Source organism: Lathyrus oleraceus, chromosome 1, assembly GCF_024323335.1.
Source record: "Lathyrus oleraceus cultivar Zhongwan6 chromosome 1, CAAS_Psat_ZW6_1.0, whole genome shotgun sequence".
NCBI classification, from domain to species: domain Eukaryota; kingdom Viridiplantae; phylum Streptophyta; class Magnoliopsida; order Fabales; family Fabaceae; genus Lathyrus; species Lathyrus oleraceus.
Window position 1 is genome coordinate 422,115,924 of NC_066579.1, and position 11,675 is coordinate 422,127,598.

Consider the following 11,675-nt stretch of genomic DNA (forward strand, 5'->3'; position numbering starts at 1 on the left):
GGCACATGTTCCGGAAGATAAGAGATGAATCGAACTTTAGGGTTCATTTAATTTTCTAATTCATTTGCAAAAATGATGATAAGATGGGAGGTAGTAATAATGTTAATGATCTCTTGGATTTTAACTACATTCCCTCCAAAATTTAACTAATATTAATGGGTTATAAGCGGTGGCAGGGGTTGGACAGTTGGTGAAAGTACTGTCCTTTAGGTTTCATGTTTAAATTTTGTTAGGTGTGTTATGTTTAAATTTTGTTAGGTGTTAACAAACAATCTTTGTATTGAGTCAGTCTAATAGAGTTTTGTTATGATTTTAAATGGGTCTGGAGAATGAAATTCATCCCGCAGGGTCGGATATCTATGTTTTTGAAAAAATATATTTTAAATTACAAAAATTATATGTTAGTCAAGAGTGTGTGGGTGTTAGAGAAGTATGAAACTAACTTGTCAAGCTCTAGTGCCTCACTAGGATGACCTTAAATCTGTGCAATTTAGGAATTCCAGTTAGAAAGTCATGGACAAATCTTCCAAAACAACATCAAGAATGGGAAGGGATCGTATTATTAGCAGGTTTTTTTTTAAACAATACATATGAACAATGAGAAGCATCAACTAGAATCCTAGATCAGTAATCACATTCATCATCTTAGATCGATATGATTAGATCAACATTATCTACCTAGAATCAAAGCAGCCTCTGAGAGTCCACTGAGAAAAAGCTACCATTTACCTGATCTGCATTTATATCAGTCTAACAGATCTATAAACAACACAAGCTTAATACATGCTCATCAATTGGTCAAAAGATATAATTAGTTAATAAATTTTAGAAAAAAAATATCATCATATATTAATAATTCAAAACATATTCTAAATAATTAATGTTAATCCATGTAATTACATGTGACCTTTATTATATCTCTAAGAAAATTCATATAATAAAACAATCAAACATGACAACGGATATATATGTTCTGCAACTCATAACACACCCAACAAAAGAAAACACAAAAACAAGAAACCAAACTGTTATTTCCCACCCATAACAAACAATGCAGACTAGAACAACATTCAAACTCAGCATAAATCAGGTCTAGTTCTCTTACAAACCGAAATGCAACCTTTGTGTTGATCCCTCAAGATCCTAATCTCACAACACTCCCTCAAATCCTCAAGACTCACATACTGTTGTTTCACCATCCTTAAAGAATCACCCCCTACATCATGAATCCATATATAAGGTTGACAAGTCTCATCATAGTAATACAACAAACTCTTCAATCCCACATCATTGCTTCCACTTCTCCCAGGCATATAAGCCTTATATATGCCTTTACTTTTCACTCTCTTAGAACACCCTGGCTTCAAAATATGAACCTTCTTCAGTATTGACCCTACCCTTATCTGCAACTCCACTGGCCTATCACTCAGGTTACAAATCCTTGTCCCTAATCCATAAGTCTGATCATAGCAGCTATCAAAGCAACCGCCAAATGATACAAGACTCAAACCTCTCATTTTCTCCATCATAGACTCTAATTGCTTCTTAGTCATCTTAATGTTCTCACAAAAGTTTGTCATATAGAAGCCTCATTTATGTATCTATATATATATATATAATATAAGTCTCTTCAAGTCATTCATGTCCTTCTAATAAAGATGAGTTCTTTGGCAACTTTTGTCAATGAGAATTAATATTATAGGAGTTTAAATTATTTAATAATTATGCACCAATCATATCTTATCACGTACGTATGTATTATGGATTTTTTTGATATGGTTGTAATTCTATATTAGAAATACATGTGTATTTAATCTGGACCATTAAAATATCATTCAAATGGGGATCTTTATCATTTTTGATAAATTTTAATAAATTATTTATAAAATAAATTGCTCTTATTTAATTTTTTTTATCAAATTATATACACAATGTAGTTATTAGACTCTTTTTTTTTTAAAATTATTTGAACTCTTTCTTGTGGGTCACTCTAGTGGTTGGTAAGTGTTTTCTGCTGTTGTGTGATCCTAAAGAAAATAAAACAAATTATGTAGAGACGTGCACTTGAGAAGCCTCACTATAATAGAATAATTCTTTTCCCTTCCATTAAGGAAATGGTAGGGCCTAATGAACTCTCAAATTTCAACACAAGAAAACAGTGGAAAAGTTTACCTACACTGACAAAAATTAAAAAATGGATTTTCCTTTGATTCTTTGGGGTAGGAAAAGATACTATTGGCACCCCATATAAAAGGATTCATATATTCATGATGAGGTAGCATATGATGTTGCCTCACCTTTTATTCAATTCAAGTTTCAAAATAAATAACTTTCCCCTCCAATAAGAAACGCGTTTCCTTTTCTTTGGTAAGCATTGAGCTTCTAAACTTTTTGGACTATACTTCATAGTTAATGATATTGGCATAAAATGAGTTTCTTTGGAAAATTGGAGAATATGATGGATAAAATTACAATAGTATGATAATTACTTATACGTACAAACATTTTTTTTAATTTTACTTATAGGTACAAACTTTCTTTTAATTTATGTTTTCTACTCCAAATTACAATATTATTCGAGTGATAAGAGTCGATAACATTTTGAGTACCTTCAACCTCCATTAATTATATTTTTTTTTTTTGGTGTTTTTAATCTTTATCGTCATCTCTTATATTAGTTTATTCGATTTGATTTTTTTATGTTGCTTTTTTTTTGCATTTTATTTTATTTTGTTTATTGTTCTCGTATTTTTTGTGTCGTTGGTATATATATATATATATATATATATTAAATATCTGTTTTGTTTAATACTCTTTTTCACATATAATAGTGAACATCTGAAACATAAAAATAAATAATAGATGATTTGATAGCAGAAATCTGATAATAGATGACAATGTAATTGGGTATATCTTAACTAGACAAATCAATTTATAAAATGAAAATTATTTTATATGTTCCGACCATATATTCATACTTTTAAAAAGAGTTATTTTAGACAATAATTAAATTTCTTTTTAAATGTTTTACGGTTCTGACACAAATTTTCATTGATTTCTTTTCTCTTAAATACTAATACAACTAAATTTTAAACGTTTTCTAAGAGTTATATATTTCATTTATAAGAATGTCAATATCCTTCAATTTAGACAAAGTATGGCCTTTAAATAAAGAAATTAGATAAGTATGAAGTAATTATTTAAAACTACAACGTAACCAGATTATTATGCCATGCACATAGAACATGTAGTGGTTTGATATTTTCTACAATTCCACCACTTTTTGTTTAGGTCAACCATAAATTAATCTTTAAGTTCTCACATGATTTTGTGTTCCTGAAAATAACTTATGATGTCCTCAAATTGATGAACTCAATGGTGCATTTTCATCGGTTAACTAACATTTTAATTAACTTAATTGATAATCAAAATAATTTAAAAGGTATTTTTTTTAAACGAAAACTTAAATATAAAAGAAGGAAAAATAATGGAGAAAATGATTTTAAAAAATTCAAAATATTAAAAAGAATAGTTGTATATATATATAATTAATGAAAGAAGACAAAGTTGTAAAAAACACTCACTAAAATGGACATAAGTGTCACGAGTGATAACCAAAAAATATAGTTTAACCTTCAATAGTGTAATATATGAAATGAAATAAGATTGTGACTGATATGAATTATTTCACATAGAACAGAGGAAAGTCCAGAACATAGATATTTATTGTGATATGCATCTTTTGTGTGTATTCTAATTAATGTGAGAAAAAAAAGTTAATTAAAACTGTTTTTTATCAATAGGACAGATCTTATTGGGATCCAACGACAACCCATTTCTTTTGTTGTAACCTACTCTCCACTATAGACAATTTTGTGGTCCAATTGCAGAATTTTTTTTACTCATTGAGTGATACAGTTAATTATTTTACATAAATTAAAAAAAAAAGTAATAATAATATTTTGACTAAAATATCATTTATCAAATATTAATACTAATTAAATAATAAAAAATTTAAAAATATATTAAAAATTAATTTTAATGATATTTTTTTATTTCAAATAAATCACTCTATGAGAGTTCACATGTAACTCTTGTCTCACACCACCACCAAAGTTTTCTTTCTTTAAATTTTGCATTTATCATTTCTGTTAATAAGAACTTAACATTGATGAAGTTCACTTAGACTATTAAGATAAAGGAATTTTTATGAAACTAGAACACAAACCAGAACAGAAGTCCCAAAATGGTGTAGAACCTAGAAGCGGTTTGGTTATTTAATGTAACCTAGTATATGGTTGGTTGGTGACAACACTTTAATAGTTCATTAAGAACCAACATGTGAAGGAACAGTGTAACATGTATGCAACTCGTTGAAGTCGATTCACGAATCACTTTCACACAATATACTATTGTACCAAATATAAATTTATTTATGATTTAGTTTGATTTTAAATGATTGATGAAAGAATTTAATTTAATCTATTTAATTTTATGTCGTTTAATTTGAATCGGTTTTTTATATTCAAATTATAAAATATATTTTATTAATATTATAAAAATACTAATAAATAATAAATTTGATATAATATATAATATTATATTAAAATTTTATTATTATAAAATGATAATGATTGTTTATGATTGAAATTTATGAAATAATAAAAATAAATTAATAAAATCACACTAATAAATAATATTAAAAAAATAAGTGTTATATAATAATAAATTAATACAACAATATCATATAATGAAAAATAAGTAAATATGATAATATATACGTGCAGTTTAGTTTGGTTTGGTTTGGTTTGGAACAATTTTGAAAAATCAATCCGAAATTCGATCTGAACCGAAGGTTTTTATAAAATGACATTCAAACACATTCAATAATTTTTCGATTTTGTAGTTTTCAATTTTTTGGATCGGTTTGGATTTGAACACTCATATCTCCTATCAAAATAAATGTCATTTTAGTAAAGAAAGTTATTTTAAAATTATTTATTTTTTAATTTTAAATGTAAAATGAGAAAATAGAAGATACATTTCCAATGGGCAAATGAGTTAAAAGACACAAAAGATTGGTGATTTTTTTGTCTGAACCACAAATTCATGTAAAATCATCATTTTTATTTTAATTAGGTATAATTAGTTCACAGGTCCCATAAATTAATTTTAAGTTCCGCATTAGTCCCTTAATAAAAAAAATTTACAGTTTGATCCTATAGTATTAGTTTTGTTAGCAATGTTGGTCACTTCCATTAGTTTAAATGTGAAAACGTTATTTTGTGCCAATTTAGTGTGCCAACTATAATGACTCATCAAAATTATTTAAAAAATCATTATTTAAGGTTGTCTAGGTTATGTTGAACATTCTTGTGTTTATTGTCTTCCTCAATCCCATCGTGTAAAAATCAAACCTCCTCTTGTGTTTTCTTTCTTCCTCAACCCCATTGTGAAAAGAAAAAAAAACTTCTCTTGTGTTTACCTTCTTCCTCAATCTATTTCTAGGATTTTAAACTTCATCTTCTCCAATGTCAAAATTTCCAGACAGTGCTTCTATTGGAACACTGGGTCGGTAATCAGTAGAAGCAAGATGAGAGAGTGTTTTTGCGAAGAAGAAAATATCATTCGTACTGTGGGTGACATGAACATTGTAAACTTTGGAGGAAATTTTGGGGTTATAGAAATTACAGGAATCATATGCATAAGAGATACAATTATTTCAAATGGTTAGATGACGACATTATTGATGAAAGGGATTTGAAGATTCAAAGACAAAAGAAGAAAGTGTACAAATTGAAGAATGAAATCAGTCAGACTAGAGGATTGTTGAAAGTGTCCATTGTGGTTGGAATATTGAGCTTAGTGTTGAATGTTATATTTGTAACAATGTATTTTTAGGTTTTCATTTTATCAGTCTATGAAATCACTGTCTTTTATGTGTGTATGTCATGAAATGTATCTTCGTGTAATGAGTTTATGAATGAAATGAAATTATCATGATGTTATTAGTGAAATGTCATGTTTGTTTCCAATGAACATTTCAGAACCAATGTAATTTTATGTAATGAGTTTATGAATTAAATGAATTTGTCATTATGTTATTAGCGATAATGTTGACAGAACCATAATTTTGTTGATAGAACATAAGGTTGCATTATAAGTCATTACAAATGAACACCTCAGAGCATACCAGAACATAACCATAAGTCATAACAATGTTGTCAGATGCATAATTTTGTAATTTTGTTTCCAATGAACACCTTTGTGAGCCATATAACCATAAGTCATAACCAAAGGCTGCTTTATAAATCATAACAAAAGGTTACATTAAAAGTCATTAAAAAGTGGCATTATAATCCATAAGTCAGAAACTACAAAATATGCATTGTTAGCCATATGTTACAGAACACAACCAACAAACGTGGCATTACAAGACATAAGTCATAAACAACAAAATAGGCATTGTAAGGCATATGTTACATAACAGGACCAACAAAAGTGGTTAAGAACAAAGCATAAGTATTAGGATTGGCCAAGAATAAGTTTTAGGCCTTTTTGAAGTCTCCTTTTCTTTTTGGGTGGTTGTGGAGTTGAACCTCCAGTTGGTGTTCACTGACTTGAAGCAGCAGCCAGTGATGGATGACTTGAAGTAGCAGGCAATGATAGTTGACTCAAAGCAGCAGTTAGAGTAGGATGAGTAACAGTAGTAGCATTTGGAGTAGGTTGAGTAGCAGCAACAGTTGGGGTAGGCTGAGTAGCAGGAGTTGGGCTAGGCTCAGTAGCAGCAACTGCTGAAATATGTAATCAATAATTAAAACAGACCAGATGTCAATAACTTTTGTTGATCACTTATAAATGTATAAGTCTTGCATAATCTGACACCTCCTAAATCAGATGTCAATAGCTCCAAAGACCAACTCCATGAATATTTGGTTTCTCCCTCAATTACAGCAAATGCTATTGGAAACATTTGGTCATTTGGATCCCTCCCAATGGCTGCAAGTATTTGTCCACCATAATATCCCTTTAAAAAACACTCATCCAAACTTATAATAGGTCTGCACTTGAAAAAACTATCCTTGTAAACTTTAAGGCATATATAAATTCTTTGAAAATGTGGATTCAAAGACCTCTCAGGATTCTCATTACTTTCCTCTCCACCTTGAAATGGTTGACTTATAATTTTTTACAGTTGATCCAGGGTTTTCCCTTAACAACTCATGACCATAATCATGGATTCGTGTATATTGCTCCCTAAATGAACCATCAACAATGCCAATAACAAGGGAATTTTCTCTATATGCAAGTGTCTTATTTATCCCTACATTCCACTTTTGTTTAGTTTTTTCCATTATATCAGTCAACTTCAAACTAGGACTCTCTCTTACACTACTTTAAATTTTTTTGCCTAACCATTTGGAATTAAGGAACCTAACCTTATAATACATATTGCATGTGTGCTTGTCCATAATTTTTCTCAACTGCCAAGTCTCTTCATCTTGTAATTTTGCACAGTATGACTCTCATGGACAACCTTTCTTACATATGACTCTCATCATCTTGTTGTCATTTTTCTTAAATTTCATGTTTCTATCTGAATGAATAGCATATATTCTAAATGTCTCTTTAAATTCTTCCTTAGTAGCAAAATAAGTCCCTAACTCCCACTTGTAATCCTCCATTCTTTTTGGAAGCTTGAATGTTGGAAAATCACATTTTAACACTTCTTCATATTCATTATCATACTCTTTGGGTAACTCATCATTATCATATTCCTCAATGTCATTCAAATCTCTAAAGCTTTCCTTTGGAACCTCTTTCATCTTCATTATCAATTGAACCACCTCCTTCAACTACTTCTTCCACCTCCCTTTGTTTCCTTAGTATCCCAACCTTGGCTTTCCCTTTCCCTTTTCCTTTCCCCTTCCCCTTTCCTTTACCTTTTCCTTTTCCCTTCCCCTTTCCTTTAACTTTTCCTCTTCCCTTCCCATTTCCTTTAAATTTTCCTTTCTCATTCCCCTTTCCTTTGCTATCCTCTTTATCCACAGTAATTTCTTCACTAACTCTATAGCATCCTCATCAGAATCCTCAAATTTCACATTCAAATCACTGTCATTTTCACTACCACCATCTTCATCTTCTTCATTACATTCCAGGCCCTTATCTTCAGGTTGGTTACAAATAAGTCCCTCGGCTACTAAATCTTTTTGAACACGTACTAGATACGGTGTTGTTGGTGTAAGCCCTAGAGGCCAATACTTTTGGTACTTGTATCAGAGTTATTTATTAATAATAAAAGGATTTTTCTTTATTATGTTTACTTAATAAAGTCCCTAGAATAGCTAGTTCGTTTAATGTATCAAGTGTGACTTAATCATGAGATCACATTAACATAAGGACATTATTCTTAAAGTATTCGTAGTCGAGCTTTATTGTGAAGTGGGATAACATTAAAGCATTAAGACTATTATGTATATAGACTGATGATCACATCTCATGGATCATGGATAAGGAGTTATCAAGTCTTAAACATAGGTATGAATATTAAGAGTAATATTTATACTGGATTGACCCGCTATGAGAATACTATATAGAATGTTATGCAAAGTGTCATAAGTTATTCTCATGGTGATAATGGTGTATACCACCCTTCGACTTGAAACCACTATGGACCCTAGATGTAGATTCGAATGCCTTATTGCTGATCAAACATTGTCCGTAACTGGATGACCATAAAGACAGTTGATGGGTACTCCACGAAGCATGCTGAGGGACATGAGTGACCTAGATGGAATTTGCCCATCCTGCATAACAGGATAAATATCTATGGGTCCAATATTGAATTGGACAAGGATGACACGGTATATGCCTTGTGTTCAATATAGACATAGGGGCAAAAGGGAAATTGTACACATAAGTATTATCACAAAAGGATTTGTCACATCACATGATATTTTCGTGTCTTGGGTAGCAGTGATGTGTTACTAGATACCGCTCACTGTTTATTATGTTAAATACGTGATTTAATATAATTTCCAATGTCACGAAAACCTACAGGGTCACACACAAAAGGACGGATTGATGAGAGATAGAGTAACTAAGGAACACCATAAGGTACGATTCACTTAAGTGAATTGTAGAACATCGTAAGGTACGGTGTACTTAAGTAGAATACGAAATATGGTAAGGTACCACGCGCTTAAGTGATTTTGGCATATTATAAGATATGGGCCACATACACTTAAGTGGGCTTTTTAGCTTGCAGCCCACACAAGTGGTTCTATAAATAGAACCCTTGTGCAGAAGCATTTGTGCAATTGCAATTTCGTTTCTCTCTCTCTCTCTCTCTCACTCAAAGCCTTCATTCGTAGCAGCTAGCACTGAGATTGAAGGAATTCGTTCGTGTGGACTGAGTAGAGGCGTTGTCATCGTTCAACGTCCGTGATCGCTCCGTAGATCTGCATCAAAGGTTACAATCACCACAAGAGGTAACGATTCTATCACTGATCATGCCCATTCGTAAGGATCACTAAAGGATAAATTTTTAAATTCCGCTGCGTTTTGGATCGCTCTTCTCCTTCAGGTGTGTCATCTAATATATCAGCTTCTTGATCACATAACATATAATCAGTGGTCTCCTCTAAAGTAATATCCATTATTGCATCCTCAGACACAGTGCCCCCCTCCAAACTAACATCTTGACATGAATCTTTTTGGTCAATGCCCTCAGTGGTCTCATTCAAATTAACATTCTCAAATGAATTTTCTTGATCAACTGCAGTTGTATCTTCTACACTAGTGGCCCCTCCTTCATCAAACTTGTCACCTATATTATTTAAATCTTCAAAAGTCTCCAAATCATCAAAAGTTCCTTTTACACCTTATTCAAACCATCCAAGGTGTCATCTTTCAATTTGTCTTCTCTATACCATTAGGTCCTAGACTGTTTTCTAGAGACAATATTTGCTCTTTCCCATAAACTGGATGCATGACATATAGATGTACATTCCCATTGATCAGTGCAATTATTTTCATTCTTTTTGTTCCATCATCATATTTCAACAATATTAGCTCATTATCATCCATTACATCATAATACCACAAACTCTCCACTTTTGAGTACCCTAAATTCTTTAACCCACCCAGCACCTCAAAATAACTCCAGAAATCAGGGTCAACTTGCAAAACCTCCTATAACTCGTTGTAACCTAATCTGTTAAACTCAACAAACACACTTCCATGATAGATAACACACTCAAACATATCACTCATGACCTAATAATGCAGAAGAAAATGTAGAAGTGAGTCTTCGAAATAGGAGAAAATGTTAAAGGTTTGCTTTTTAAAATAGTAAGCACATAAACGTACCTTAGACTGGAAATGAACAAAGGTGGTAGTTGATGAGTTGTGTCTTCGATTTCTTCTTCTTCGCAACAACTAGGGTTTCAAACAATTCCTTCTTCTTCTTCGCAATAGCTAGGGTTTCAGACAATGTGAAGTATGAACTAGTGTTCAGACATTATATTTCTAAAAGTATGAACTAATTGAAACAACAATAACAACATGTGTATTAATAATTGAAACAACAACAACAATATGTCATTTCACTAATTCACTATGTCACGTTGGCGTTTTTTTAATGTTTTTCGACTATAATTTAACAGAAGGGACATATAAGTCTAACGGATGTGTCTTAAAGGACTATATTGTAACGTCTTTGAATTGAGGGACTAAATAGAAACCATAAATTAACTTGAGAGACTAAAAGATGAATTAAGCCTTTTAATTATTGAGTTGCTGAAAAAATTTCATTAAAAATAAACTATGATGGATAATGTTAGTTCATATTCAATTGTAATTAACTTTCTATTTGATGATTTGGTAGTTATAGATTATTGTAACATGTTACATTTATAGTAGTAACCAGCTAACCTGTTATTACAGGTGACTTACAAATTGAACAAATAGATATCAGTTATACTAGTTAGAACTATCATAAACTAACTTATCTCTAATACACCCCTTGGGCTTAATGAACACATCAGCTAGCTGGTCAGTCTTAGGAATGTGCACAACATCAAGTTGTTTTGTCAAGATCTTCTTTCTAACAAAAAAAAAATAACAAATCTCCATATTCTTAGTTTCAAAATGCATGATGGGATTGTGTGCAAGGAGAACAACTTATTGGTTGTCACACAAGATCATAGGAAGTTTAGTAGCAACATATAACTCCTTAAGAAGTGTTTGAATCCAAAATAAATCAACAATTGTTTGAACTAAAGAAGATGGTTGCACCAAAAGTGATTCTTTTGTCATCAAGGGCCAACTGTCCAATCAACGGCACAAAAGACTTGCAAGGATGGTGAAATTTTAGGTGAGTGAAGGGAAAGATGCAAGCCATGCCCAAGAGTGTCCTTGAGAACCCTTTTGACTACCACCCAATGAGACTCATGAGAGTGAAACATGAATTAGCACATTTTATTGACTGCATAAGCTATATCAGGTCTTGTAATGGTGGCATACTATAATGCTCTTACATTAGATTTGTAGAGGAAAGGATCGATCAAGGCAGCAGATCCAATTTTGGTAAGTTTGTAAGTTGATTGCATATGAGTAGTCATAGGGTAAGAATCAATCATATTCATTTTTTGAAGAAAACCCCTAATATAATT

At 31.3% G+C, this 11,675-nt stretch overlaps 1 protein-coding gene across 1 annotated transcript; it reads right to left on the reverse strand.

The window, feature by feature from the left end:
* Positions 1–877: 877 nt before the first annotated feature.
* Positions 878–1,646, reverse strand: LOC127078585 (uncharacterized). Its single transcript, XM_051019030.1, has one exon. The coding sequence runs from the start codon at positions 1,578–1,580 to the stop codon at positions 1,077–1,079; it is 504 nt and encodes a 167-aa protein (XP_050874987.1). The 5' UTR covers positions 1,581–1,646; the 3' UTR covers positions 878–1,076.
* Positions 1,647–11,675: the final 10,029 nt, after the last annotated feature.